The 15,418-nt window shown below is 41.5% G+C and overlaps 1 protein-coding gene across 3 annotated transcripts in view; it reads right to left on the bottom strand.

The window, feature by feature from the left end:
• Positions 1-9,049: 9,049 nt before the first annotated feature.
• The window catches only part of FYN (FYN proto-oncogene, Src family tyrosine kinase), a 276,468-nt gene continuing 270,099 nt past the window's right edge, over positions 9,050-15,418 (bottom strand). For all 3 annotated transcript variants that reach the window (XM_063443505.1, XM_063443507.1, XM_063443506.1), the window contains 2 exons: positions 10,660-10,791; positions 9,050-9,641 (listed from right to left, as the gene is read on the bottom strand). In XM_063443505.1, the coding sequence (XP_063299575.1) occupies positions 9,433-9,641; positions 10,660-10,791 (341 nt within the window). In that variant the 3' untranslated portion in view covers positions 9,050-9,432. The remainder of the gene's footprint in view (positions 9,642-10,659; positions 10,792-15,418) is intronic.

Here is a 15,418-nt window from a genome sequence, read left to right as displayed (position 1 = left end):
GTGAATACAGTGTGTTAGTGTAGTGGATGCAGTGTGTGTGTTAGTGAAGTGAATGTAGTGTGTGTGTTAATGCAGTGGATGCAGTGTGTGTGTTAGTGTAGTGGATGCAGTATGTGTGTTAGTGTAGTGGATGCAGAGTGTGTGTCAGTGTAGTGGATGCAGTGTGTGTGTCAGTGTAGTGGATGCAGTGTGTGTCAGTGTAGTGCATGCAGTGTGTGTGTTAGTGTAATGAATGCAGAGTGTGTGTCAGTGTAGTGGATGCAGTGTGTGTGTTAGTGTAATGCATGCAGAGTGTGTGTTAGTGTAGTGGATGCAGTGTGTGTGTTAGTGTAATGAATGCAGAGTGTGTGTTAGTGTAGTGGATGCAGTGTGTGTGTTAGTGTAATGAATGCAGAGTGTGTGTTAGTGTAGTGGATGCAGTGTGTGCAGTGGCGTACACACAACCCATGGGGCCCCGGTGCGAAAACTGATCCGGGGCCCCCCCCTCCCCCTGTGCGAGCGCTTCTCTGCGCAGGCTGGGGCCGCAACACATGGCGGCGGGCACCTGGTCGCAGGGCTGCGACCCGTGCGACCGCGTTATGTATGCCAGTGCATGCATAAACACATACACTTAAAGGACCACTACAGACACCCAGATCACATCAGCTCAATGAAGTGGTCTGGGTGCCAGGTCTCTCTAGTTTTAACCCTGCAGCTGAAAACATAGCAGTTTCAGAGAAACTGCTATGTTTAACCCCTTAAGGACCAAACTTCTGGAATAAAATGGAATCATGACGTGTCACACACGTCATGTGTCCTTAAGGGGTTAACTGAGGGTTAATCCAGCCTCTACTGGCTGTCTCATTGACAGCCGCTAGAGGATTTTCTGCGATTCTCACTGTGAAAATCACAGTGAGAAGACGCTGAACGTCCATAGGAAAGCATTGAGTAATGCTTTCCTATGGGCGGTTTGAATGCGCGCGTGGCTCTTGCCACGCATGTGCATTCGGAGCTGAGAGGCGGATGGGGACGGAGAGATCCCCAGCGTTAAGGGAGTCCGGCGCTGGAGAAAGGTAAGTGCTTAAGACACACACACTCTCATGAACAGACGCACACATTTACTGACAGACACACACTCAGTGACAGACGCACACAAACATACTCAGTAACAGACACACACACTAACACACACACTCACTAACACTAACACACTCACTAACACACACACTCTAACACTAACACACACACTCTAACACTAACACACACACTCACTAACACACACACTCACTAACACTAACACACACACTCACTAACACACACACTCACTAACACACTCACTAACACTAACACACTCCCTAACACACACACTCACTAACACTAACACACTCACTAACACTAACACACTCACTAACACTAACACACTCACTAACACACACACTCACTAACACTAACACACTCACTAACACACACACTCACTAACACTAACACACTCACTAACACACACACTCACTAACACTAACACACACACTCACTAACACTAACACACACACTCACTAACACACACACTCACTAACACTAACACACTCACTCTAACACTAACACACACACTCTCTAACACACACACTCTCTAACACTAACACACACACTCACTAACACTAACACACTCACTAACACTAACACACTCACTAACACATTCACTCTAACACTAACACACACACTCTCTAACACACACACTCTCTAACACTAACACACACACACTCACTAACACTAACACACTCACACACACACTCACTAACACTAACACACTCAAACTTTTTTTTTGTTTTTTTTTTATTTAATCCCCCCAGCCTCCTTACCTGTGGGAGAGCTGGGGGGATTCCCTGGGGTCCAGTGGTGTTGCTGGCCCTGCTGTCACCCGGCTGGCGGGCGGGCGCGCGAGGGAGCACTGTCCCCTGGGTGCTCCCTCTTCAGCTCCCTCGCGCGCCGCGTACTGATGCCGGAGCCGGAAGATGACGTCATCTTCCGGCTCCGGTTTCAGTGCGGTGTGTCCTGGTGGGCCGGGCCCGGTCGCAGCCGCGACCCCTGCGACCCTGGTATGTACGCCACTGAGTGTGTGTGTTAGTGTAATGAATGCAGAGTGTGTGTTAGTGTAGTGGATGCAGTGTGTGTGTTAGTGTAATGAATGCAGAGTGTGTGTTAGTGTAGTGGATGCAGTGTGTGTGTTAGTGTAATGAATGCAGAGTGTGTGTTAGTGTAGTGGATGCAGTGTGTGTGTTAGTGTAATGAATGCAGAGTGTGTGTTAGTGTGTTTACTAGTGTATGTATGTAATGTTATTCCCCCCTCCCTGTTTCTTACCTGGTTCAGGGAGGGGGAAAGATTATATCATCCCTGGTGGTCCGGTGGCCTCGTGAGCCCCCTGCTCCCTGTATTTGCAGAGGGCGCCTAGCGGACTGCAGGAGCACTTTGCAGCATTTCCCTGTCTCTAACTCCCGCGAGATGTGGTGCGCGCGTGGCCATGGTAACCCATGGCAACGCTCTAACGGCCGCACATCTCGCGGGAGTTAGAGACAGGGAAATGCTGGAAAGTGCTCCTGCAGTCCGCTGGGCCCCCTCTGCAAATACAGGGAGCCGGTTGGGGCCACGGCTGCACATATATATATATATATAGCGATGATCGCTATATTTATGTGCAGAGTGTAATTGTGGGGCCCTGGACTGCCAAAGCAGTTCGGGTCTCCCAGGACCGCTGGGCCCGTGACAACCGTCATGGTTGTCACCCCCTGATGGCAGCCCTGCCCAGGGGCAATACTAGGAATCACAGGGCCCTGGTGCAAGAAAAAAAAAGCGCCCCCTGGCACTCTCACTGGTACACATACACGGACATACACTCACTGACAGTCACAGTCATTGGCACACACTTTCAATCACAGATACACGCTGTCAGTGGTATGTGTGTCAGTGAGTGTATGTCATTGTCGCACACACTATTTAACTAACACGCTTTCACTGACAGACACTCTCTCAGATGCATACACACACACACTTACTGAAAGACACACTTTCACTGATTTGACACACACACACACTTACTGAGAGACACACTTTCACTGATTTGACACACACACTGGCAGACACATACTTACTGACAGACATACTCACTCATTTAAAATACACACACACTACTGACAGAAACAAATTAATTTTATTTGCAGTCTTTTTTAAGGTTTTTCTAGGTGCACCCAGCCTCCCTATCTTGCTCCCTGAGGTCTATTGTGAGGCTGCTTGCAAAGTGGCTGCGGGCAAGTTTAAAAGCCCCCTTGACAGCCAGAACTGTACGCCCTAAGCAGCTGCCTAGTTTGCCTAGTGGTAGCGCAGGCCCTGGTTTTTGTGCTTAAATTATTATCCCATAATACATGGTTCTCAGTCTGTCTATCACACTTTTGATATACTGTATTATATTAGTTCATCCTTCCCTCTTTATTGTTAATGTACTTAAGGATATTACACTTTGCTTAATGGGAATAAGACACTTATCCCATAATATGAGTAAAGCACTATAATATATATGTATTGCTTGGAGACAGGATCCAGTGGAGCTAGGACCTGGTAAAGAAATCTAAGAGGTTTTTTTGTGTGACATATCATGAATCATTATTAGTTTAAAATTATTAGATGAGAAAGACAAGTTGTCAATAATAGTTACTAAATGATTTGGTAATATGTAAAGATTAGTACTGAGCAACTGCCACTAGAGGTCACTATTTAATTAAAGAAAAGTTATTTAATTTAAAGTAAACTCTAAAGCGTGGGTAGTGTCCCTGTCCCTAGTTATAGAGGTCTCTTCCTGGTGTGCCATAAAAATAATACAATAACGTTTTTAACTTACCCTTTTCCAGCACAAAGTTTCCGTCTAAGCTGCTTCTATTTCCTCCAGCCAATCATCATGGAAATCATTAGAATATCTCTCCACATTTAACACTTTTCTCTCAAAATAGAATATTTTGCCTTGATAACTCTTTCACACAGCACCAATTGTAAACAAAACATAAGGACCAAATGCATTTGGTAAGATGCACATTCACAAATGATCAATCGCTTGCTTTTTGCAAGCACACAATATTTGAAAGTACTATTTGCACAATGGTAGCATTAGCAACCAAATAGTTAAAAACCCTCGACAGGGGGCTTCCGGTCTGACTGCCTAAGCGAATGGTCGCATGTGTCTGGAGCTCCGGACTACAAGGCTGACAATCACCTTAATTTCTGCTTCCCAAACCGGACCAACAGGGCCCGACAGCTCTCCCGGGAGCCCTAAACCCAGATGGGGAAAAAAACAAAAAAAGCAAGACAAGAAGCGCCCCGAATGGGCATGAACATTGGAGAGATGTGGCGGCAGGCACGAGGAGCTCAAGGGCCTGGGTTGGCGGCCATTACTGGGGACTGCTCGGACCTCTCGGACGACTTTTCTTGTGGAACCGATGAGGGATACTTACCAGCTCCAGCGCTTCCCACGCCGCGGATCCCGACAACACAGCCGGACTCCGCATCTGTGATGGCCGCACTCCTGAAAGAACTGCTGGCAGAGCTGCAAAAGAACCTCCAGGCAGACATGGCCACGCTGCGCCAAGAATTTAAAGGCCTGACCGGCAGGATAGGTGCCCTGGAAACTACCTCACTCTCATCCAAACAGCAGATCACTACCCTCCAACAGGAGGTCTGAGACCTGCGACAACTGAACGGCTCATATGAAAGGCATTTCGCTACTTTGGAAGACTCCTGCCGTCGGAACAACTTAAAGATCAGGGGGGTTCCTGACGACGTACCCGAAGCGGAGCTCCCGCACGTGGTAAGGCGACTACTCTCGGCCCTGCTCACGCCAAAAATGTCCAAAACATTAGAGATAGAGGGCATATTCAGGGTACCCAAATCCGCCCAAGCACCAACCTCTGCCACAAGGGATTTAATTGTAAAGTTCGTCAGAGGGAGAGACAAGGCAACCCTCTTAAACGCACTGCGCAACACCTCGCCTTACTCTTTCGAAGGCATGGACTTGACTTTCTATGCGGATCTGAGCTACAGCACCTTAGCATGGCGCCGGGAGATGCGACCGCTTACCACCCTTCTACGGAAGCACAACCTCAGCTACAAATGGCGCCCCTCACGCGCCCTGTCAGTCATTCACGGGACTAAAACTTATATCATCTGAGACCTCCGGGAAGCCGAAACGGTCCTGCAGCAACTAGGCATTCCCCAACGCCTTCTTACCACCGAAGCACCGGAGACAGCACAGCGACCAACCCACGGCTGGAACCCGGAAACCGCGACGGAATTTGTCCCTAGACGGGCCACCCAGAGCTCGCAGGACAGAGCCAAGACCTGACTCTCTGATTGCCGGCCTATCACGGGCCCAGTACGGGACTCACTCAATCCGGAGGCCCGAACCAAACACGGCCCATAGACCCACATACCCATTCACACGTTGAGTACATACCGCTCTTTCTCCCCCCCCCCCCCCCAAGACACCGCTTGGCGTTGGAAGCAAGGAGGACTCCAGACCCATAACTCAATGGGTTGTTTCGTTTTGTGTTATTTGATGTTTTGATTTCTCCTGTTGCATGTTTTATTTCACCTGGTGTATAATACGTACTTATGTATGGTGTCTCCACCGTAGATATGCAATATTGCTCCCACACATTAGCTATTACTTTTTCTTAATAATTATCTACACCCCGACTTCCACACACCACGGCTGTTACCATTCTTATTTTATTTTTCTCATTTAAGACAACAAAAGGTAACGCAAGGGGAGAACCATTTTATGTGCAGTCAACCGACAGCATACCTAGGGGGTCATGCAAGCTGTATTGTTTTACGCCTATATCTCTGCATCGACTATGCTGTACAGGTTCGTTGAAATGCTGTTCAACAGCTACGCACCAGCGAGCCGATTTATTTAACTACGGTTACCCATTGAAACCGGCAATTAGCCCCCCAGGTCAGTCGACCTGCATAAATGTAATGTTTAACGTGCTATTTGCCATCAGTTGTCCCTAGCATCATGAGGGCTGACCCCGGTTACCGTCAATCTATGTACCCAGCGGCAACCAGGCATCAGACCTCACCTAGCTTGTTTATTATGTTACTTACTTATTTTAATTAATTGACAATTTTCTTGCCCACCGTTTTTACATCTGAACCTTCAGCTTTATTTTTCGAGCAGATGTGTATACCCCAGCATTTAATATACTGCAGTAGTTCCCTGCAAAGTACGCCTAATCCACACACATGCTAAACTACTATGCAGTTACTCTCCGCTAATGTTCAACGTTTTTTGAGCTTGTTGATACTTAAAAAATGTGCACACACTCATGCCATTGTTAAGCCTGTATGAATATATAAGTACGCTGTTGTGGCGTTTGTGAATGTCATGTACTTACCTGCACAACAAAAATAAAGAATTAAAAAAAAAAAAAACCCTCGACAGAGCAAAGGTCAACTTATGTGGGGGTTGACCATCACCAGCTGGAAATCTGCCAAGGTAAAACATAACAATAAATGTCTATGGGGTTCAGTATGCTTTGGGCGGGGGCATATTGAGCAGGTCCAAATTTCAGCCAACCAACATCTTTTGGTGCAAGGTAAATCCAGACACAATTCTGGCTCATCCTGAGACAGATTTGCAAAATCTGGACATTGTAAAATAGGGTAAAGAATTTCTGGATTTTGCAGTCTGACTGTCCCTGTAATGGCCTTGCACCATTTGGTATGGGCCCCTTTGGACCTCAGTAAATCGAGCCCTTAATTTAATGTAAAATGGAGGTTACTTCCAGAAAGTATAAAAACTTCTTACCATTTTAAAACCTATGTATCTGCCATCAGACGACAATTGTAAAAGTTTGCCAATGTTCAATTATGATAGTTGGACTGTTCCTTTAAATTAGTGTGTTTATTTTTTCCCTAATTACGGATGACCAATGGCATCCTAGTTAAAAAAAATATTCTAATATTCTATATATATGTATATATATATGTGTATATATATATATATATATATATACACACAGTGGGACCTTGGTATACAAATGCCTCGGTTAACATAATTTTCGGTTTACAAATGAAAATCCATTAAAAATAATGCCTCGTTTGAAAAAAAAAAAATGTTGCACTACAAAGCAAGTTTCCCCAGGATGCATTGCACCTGGGAGGTTTATAGCACCGCCCCCTGCATGCTGGAGCGTGTGGGTAGCACGTGGCATCAAGTGTGGAGGTGTTAGAGCGGCTTTTGCATCGCGTTTTGGATCCATTCTAGAAATTGTTTTCATTTGTTTTGGGACTTTTTGGTGCATTTCTCAAGCTGTGGTAGCTGAGCTTCGTCGTTTGCATGCCTTTCATTGTGTGTTGTGCATTGTGGGTTGGTTTCCATTTTGACTTTTTTCTGACCTCCAGAACGGATTAATTGGCTTTCAATGCATTCCTATGGAAAACCAAGTTTTTCGCAATAAGAAACGTCCCGGAGAACGCATTAAATTCGTAAACCGAGGTCCCACTCTATATATATATATATATATTGTGTGGTTGTGATGGCTCATAACTTACATTGAATAATTCCTTTTTTATCCTTATTATTATTTATAAAGTGCCAACATTTTTTCTAACTCTGTACTTACTCGGGAGTATGGCATATCCCTTCTTATAGTGTTATTCACTAAGGAGGGAACTGTTAGGAAATCCAAATTATTTCAATGTGAATTTCAAATAGGCTAAGACAGCTAAAGTGAAAACCTAGCAGATTTGGTTTTCAGCTATTTTGGCCTAAATCCTGAAGAATGATTTTGAATTCCCATTGAATTCCTTAAAATTCACACTTTAGTGAACTATCTTGCTAGTCACACTCACTTTTTAAGAACATTTTATAATGTTTGCAGGCATATCAAAAACAAAATCAAAAAGATGTAAAATGTTCATATTTAATTACTAAATTAATAAAGTTAAACAGTTTTTCATGAAAAAATTGTAAAGAAATGAGAAGAGGAAATTTGTTAAGAGCTTAACTTGATAACATGATTTACAAAAAAAAATTGGAAAGGTCCTTTTCTTCTGTTAGACATAATTAATCTAAATATGGTACAAATAGATTCTTGGTTTTGTGCACTCCTCATGAAATGTATAGTGCATAGTAATCCCCCATGAGAACTAAACACACTTTAATTATCAATACAGGACAATGAAAAGACTCTGTTTTACATTGGTAAATGATGCATTGGAAAAAAAAATATTCTTATTAGAGAGAGAATTAATGAATGGCAATGGTTTTTCAACTAAACTGCGGAAGTATAAAGAGATTAAAATATTTATTACAAAAGAAAAACACAACTATTTGACATATGGAAAAAGATGAGTTCTTAACGCATTCCTTTCCCAATTAAATGATTATAGACTAATAGTCACCGAATTTGACTCAGATTGTAATAGTATATAGATACATAAGATGCTGTATCAGTGTTTCAAGGACAAATAATATCACAATCATCAAAGATACTGACTGATCCTTCTGTGTTAATTATTCAAAAATTATTTAAAAATACAGCTTTACACAGGGAGAAGTATATGGCATTTGTTTAGTTTTTTTTTTTGTGTCCAGCGGCCATTTTGTGTGAATACATATATCGAACAAAATGTCTACCACAAAACTCTGTTCATTGTCAGTCTTGGCAAAATAAAAAGTGCAAGAGAAGTGAATAATAATATAAAAATGGCATACTTCTTGGCCCACAATTATATTAGACAATTTCCTTCAGATTTTCATCTTTCCTCCTTTGCTTTTCGACAGTATTGTGATCTTATATCTCAATTTAGGAATGTGAGAAATAACTGACATCCATTTGCAGTTCATTGTGAGAGTGTATGTATGTACAATATGTTCTGTATGTACAACATCACTTATTTATAGGCACATGTACAAAAAGCTAAAACAGAAAATGCATCTATATTTTAAATAAAATGTTAACATGAGGGCATTTTCATAAAGGAATACTTATGTCTAAACAAATAAAAATGGGTTAAAACTGATGCGGGTTTTGCATTTAATAATAAAAAAAGAAATAGCTGTAATGCTGGGAATTGGCACAGAGTTAATATTTACAGTGAAGAGAGGTTTTGCAGTTTACATAACATCAATACAATGCATTACCAAAGTCTTTGTTTGAGAAGTAAAGTTTCTTTTGTTTTTTTATCCTTTCTCATTCTTAATTTTTTTTTAATTTTCTTTTAAAAGAGGACATTCTGATTATTAGATTAAGTGGTCATGAAAGATTCCCCAAAAGTTTTTAAACTTCCCATGTGTGTGCATTCCGCACTGGAAGATTCAGCTTCGTGTTACGGAAGGCAGTCTTTAAAGTGGAAGAGAGATCTAGGGAATTGGACCTGGAGCAATATTTTATGCAGGCACAACTTTACAGGTTGTCTCCAGGCTGGTACTGGGGTTCGGTGGCAGTAAAGTAGTCTTCAAGGAAACTCTGTAGATACTCAAAAGTAGGGCGCTCCTCTGGGTCTTTTTTCCAGCAGTTAAGCATAAGCTCATGCAGGGAATTGGGACAGTCCTGCGGACATGGCATCCTATAACCACGCTCTACTTGCTCCAAAACCTCACGATTATTCATTCCTGTAATGAAAAAAACATGAGTTAAGCGAATGATAGAATAGCAGGAAAATGTATATATACCTTGGATCCCGGTAGAGATTCTAAATGGAAAACAAATTCTAATCAACAGTCATTGATATCACTGTCCAACCACCCTCCCACTGCTACATTAAAGGGACACTATAGTCACCAGAACAACTACAATTTAATGTAGTTGTTCTGGTGAGTATAGTCAGCTCCTGTAGTCTTTTTTCTGTAAACTCTGCCTTTTCACAGAAAAGGCAGTGTTTATATTGCTGACTAGGGACACCTCCAGTGCCCACTCCTCTGACAGCCACTGGAGGTGCTTCCTGGGGCAGTGCTGCACATTGTGCATGGAGACACTGAACTTTTTCCATAGAGATGCATTGATCCAATACATCTTTATGAGAAAATGCTGATTGGCCAAGCTTGACAATCTCAGCCAATCCAATGCTTTTCCTATATTTCCTATAAATTCTAATGATGTCAGCCAATTAGGCAAATCGGGGGTGGAGCCAGCGCCAGAGGAAATAAGGTGAGTAAACTACTTATTAAGGGAGGGCAAGCCACCTAAATGGTGGTTTTAGCACTATAGGGTCAGGAATACAAGTTTTTATTCCTGACCCTATAGTGTTACTTTAAACATAAATAGAATATAAAGTGCTGGGATCCACTAAGACTTCTCTTCTACCACAAGACCATAGTCAGTGTTCCCATTCCCAAAATGTAGAAGTAAGGGTAAGAAAAAAACAAAACTGAAATATACCAGTTATGAAGAAGATCCGGTTTAATAGCAACTGAACATGTGACTCATGTCAAGAACGATGTTATTTAAAAAGTGAATCCTGCAGCAAATACACACATACGTTTCAATAAATAAAGATAAGGATGATGCTCCCTATACAAATACTACAGACAACCACTCCTATTTCAAATAACTGTGAATACATAAATAAATACAGGAACAACTTATTTTGCTGCTTGTTTCATTGAGTACTGATAGTACAGATTGAGTTACCTGGGTATGGGACTCTTCCCTTCGTCACTAGCTCCGTCAGTAAAATGCCAAATGACCATACATCTGACTTTATTGTAAACCTTCCATACAGTGCTGCTTCAGGGGCTGTCCATTTTATTGGGAACTTTGCTCCTGTATAGAATATGAAATAATGAATAGAATAGCACAAATAATGGAAACAGGATAACTAGACATACAAGTAACATAACTGAAAAGGAGACCGGTAATTCCAAACTGGCCACCAACTTTTGAAGGGGGTTAACAGAAGTCTCTAGTTAAAAACAAGCAATATTCACGTTGCAAGAGAAGTCAACAGATGAACGCCTCATCTAACATAAAATACATATAACACATACTAATGATATACACTGTTGCAATTGTGAAGTACTATGACACACCAAAAATAAAGAATATTTAAAAAAAAACAAAGCAATATTTTAGTTGATTACTGTTATTTGGTTATGATGAGCATTTATACATCCGGGCCAGCGTTATATTGACCAACTGAAATAGACCTATATTAGCATTAAATGCACTGGTAAATCCAATCAGTGTCGCTCTGGTGATATAATAATAAAAAAAAAAGTCTGTGTTGGAATTGAACTTCCTAAAGGTATAAAAAATAAAAAATAAATACAAATAAAAAAAAAATCTGAATAGCAATTTCTAAAACCCTATATAAACCAGAAGAAAACAACATAAGTCCTTTTTTTGCAACACATTGATCATAAGAAGGAAATATCATTTCTATGTGTCATACAATGCAGGAAAGTGAAATGAAAATAACATTCACAGAACATAACCACCACAGTTTGGTGTAGTGGTTATAGTGCCAAGAGTGCTCATGCGCAATCCAAGTGCAAGTAGTCAAACCACTTAAGAACGGTTTGACAACATGAACCAGCGAGGCATGTCTCCAAGGGAGGCTGTGACTGGCACTCGGTGGACACTTGATAAGTTATCATCGTATTATTAAATGGTTTCACTACTTACAATGGGAGAGCAGGGTATTCCTGGCACCATAACTACTACAGAGGGCTATAGTAGTTATGGTGCTTGACGTGTTCCTTTAACAAGCATCCGGAATATCCATCATTCCATAAACATTAGCATAGATAACAGACATACAGCTGTCTATGCACACATAGATGGCCATATATAACAGCTGCATTGAGCCCTCATCTGAGCTGAGGACAAAGAGTAGAGAGCTATGTGATTTAGACCCAGATTTGTTGTGCGATTTATTACTGCGATCGATATTGTTTGGTAAATCTGTTTCCCAAAGAAACCCACTAAATCTTTCTCTTAAAGCTGCACCTGTTACTTCAACAAACAGCTCAACAACAAAACTCTGCTTGCTAGGAAATTGAGTTCATTACACTCCCCTTCTGCACAATCACATCATTAAATATTAAAGGATACAACTAATCCTAGTGCTGAAAGGCAAACTTACCATTATAGTACTGAAAAACTAATCAAAGTAACAAACACCATCTGTCAGTGGCAGAAGGCGAGGGGCGTGGGTACAGGCTGGCACAGACACAGACATTTTTAACACACTTTAATGACCACATACTGAAATTAGGTGTCAGGTTAAACAATTTATATTATCATTCACAAAGAAACAAGATTATATTTGTGGGAGGTAAATACTACACATTCTGAATGGGTCACTAGTATATTAGAATAGAATATGTTATTGGATGAAAGGTATCTATTTATTTTTAAATAAGAACCTGTAACTATGTACAAGTTAGAACTTCAGTTGCAGAGAAATGCTACAAACATGGCAATCAATTTTGTAGGTTGCAATAATGACATAAAGTTCTGCATGCCTTGAGGTAGGTTCTTTTATCCTAATGTGACTCGTCAGGGGCTGCGAAACTTCAAGTGTACTAACAACAGCAAGGTACATCGTGGGGATCAAACCAGCAAGCATATCACGCCACACCTGTCTATATCTATGCTCTTATCTTCCAATACTCATTCATCCATACTGTTTGCTTTGTCCACAAATTGAGTCTGTCTTCTACTCATGTTACTTCATCTCAATCCCGTCACTATGACATCTTCTTTGCTGCTTAGTCCTTTTGGAACCCTACATTTCACATCTTTAAACCTTCCCTAATGACAGATGTCTATCAACTCCGCCATGGTCTCCATAAATCTCCCATCCAACCACGCATTGCCATCACAATCAGACATCCTCTACCATGCAACCGCTTTACCTTCGGTGTCTTACACCCAGGGGAGAGCCAAGGGTCACTAACACCTGGGTGCAAGACTTATCGGTGCCATATATGCATGTGGCTAAATTGCTCTTCTCTTTCCACCTATAATGCCCTCTCTTTATATGTCTACGTCTTTGAATTGCCCCATCCCTTTTACAATAATGGGTACCACGGGATAAATAGTACTCACAAACCTAGGGAAATGTGGTCCCTAGTCAAAATTTTTGTTTGGTCCAAATACATTCAAATTAAAAAAAAATTATTTTGTGAGAAACATTTCTTACATTTTCAGATGAAATTTGGCGATTATTTTTGTCCCACCAAATAGCGGGTAAGGGCACTAAATATTAATAGGGGATTGACCTATAGTCCTTCCCCAACACCCACACATTGGCGGCGGGTGGGGGCTAATAATAAAACGATCTCCCCCATGTCCCTAGTTACACCCCTACAAAAAAATACCCTACATAATCCTCTCACCCTAATAATAGTGGGAAGGGAGGATCTTGTGAGTTGTCAGTCTCAAGAGTTGCCTGTCAGAGCACAGTGATTGTTTGGCTTAAGTTGCATGACATAGGCTTTTACCACCCTGCGAGCACAGACTGTGCGGAGCCATTGTTCTTGTTTTGTCCTTTTTTTTTTAACAGTTTGACATGTCCTAATGATTTCTCTTTGGTCTGGTTTAGGGTTGAAATGAATGGGGGCTGGAGGAGACAATGGGTCCACTCTCCACTTTATTATTTAGGGCCCCCACCTGCCTTCAATGGGTGGAGGCTGGGGTGACACTGTGTACCCCTGTTATTACTTTTATTGGCCTCCACTCACGGAGCACTGGTGGGGACATTACGCCCCCTCCCCCCCAGTTAATTATTTTATTACATTTATTACATGTGCCAGGTCTCCATTAATGGATTGCTTGCCTTTTTTATAACAGCAATCATGCCCCCATTCACAGCAAGGAGGGATAGCAGCAGTAGGGAGGATTTAACCTCCATTATATTAATATGGGGGTCATATTGACACCCAGGTCAAAGGTGTGGAGGGGCATGGGGTGATTTTGGAAGCATCACAGCTCCCCACCACTTCTGTTTTTAAATATTATAAGGAGGGACCCATGAAAATTGCTAAACCTGAAAAGTACTACATTTTATTTGGACCTAAGTATACTGGGGATCTGGATCAACTACTGAGGACACCAGGGTCCAAAAGTAATGCCGGAACAATACAGCACAATAGTGCTGGAAATCTTCAGAGTTTGTTCACTGGAGAAAGAGGGCAGTTGTACCCTGGCACCAAGATAGTAATACTGTGATGGGATCAGAAGGTTATACTCAACTCAACACACTCTAGATATATATTCAGGGCCACTACAGGGTTAACTACTCAAAATCTTATTTGTCTTGATGGGCATTAACCCAACTCCCTGCATCTCTTTCAAACACTGAAATCTGATTTTCTAGCCTATTCCTAGAAAATGCTTTTCTAGCCTATTCCTGTAGCACACATAAATTACTGCATAACTTATTCTTTTTTTTAAATCAGTCCAAAACCTATTATGCCTTGTACTACGATCTAACACCACTGCTGTATAATTAAGGTTGTTTTTCTAGATGAGATGGCCAAAGGTGTCTAGATACTTCTTACATATTTAAAGTTTCTTCTGTAAACAACATATAAAATGAACAGATTTAGGAGATTTTAAAGGCAGCTGGTTTGTAATAATCTGTGTAACCACTAGGTGGCGTGTAGGATTTCGAATGATATTTGACACATATTATTGATCCGCTGTCTAAGGTTCTAATATTATTTCACCTTCAGTTGTAACTTTTTAAACAGAATTTTTATATTATTCATGCACTTCTAGATCTGTTGCCGCCTTTTCTAAATCTGAAAAATGTAGATACATTATTGAAGTGCTGCAATGCATTCTTAAAAAATATATACTTGGCTTGCTCCTTAACACTTGCTGCAATAGTAATGATGTATAATTTTTTTTTATTTGTAAGTCAGAAATATTACTATTAGCACTATATGAATAAAATATCTGCACGTTATTATTTTATTGTTCATTGTCTGCGGCGTAACTGTCTCTCAAGTCCCTGTGTGTTGTGTGTGCTCCATTGTGTCTTTCAGACCCTTATTACTCTTGCCTCCCACTGTGTCTCTTGGCATGTTTTATTATCTGTGTTTACACTCTTGTATTTTGTCAGCTGCCATTCCCATTTGACCCACATTGCCATATACATATATCAGCCATCGTTCTTCAAAGCTGTCCAGACGGTACCCATTCACTCAACCCCTCTTCGTCTACGTTCCTCAGCTTCAATAAGGAAGCCTCAGACTGTGCGTCAGTGAATCCCAGAGAGCCTGTTGCTGCTTTACCACTGAGAAAAATATATGAGAATGTTATGTACGCTGATTGTCAGCTGACACTCTCAGCCTGGCTTACCACCTAGAGAAATATGTAAGAAAAGTATGTACCGTTCTCATGCATTTCAAAGGGAAGTCAGTGATAGTTTGAGAGCACC

This window comes from Pelobates fuscus, chromosome 2 (genome assembly GCF_036172605.1).
Source record: "Pelobates fuscus isolate aPelFus1 chromosome 2, aPelFus1.pri, whole genome shotgun sequence".
In the NCBI taxonomy this organism is placed as follows: Eukaryota; Metazoa; Chordata; class Amphibia; order Anura; family Pelobatidae; genus Pelobates; species Pelobates fuscus.
This window is presented reverse-complemented; position numbering and strand designations above follow the sequence as displayed.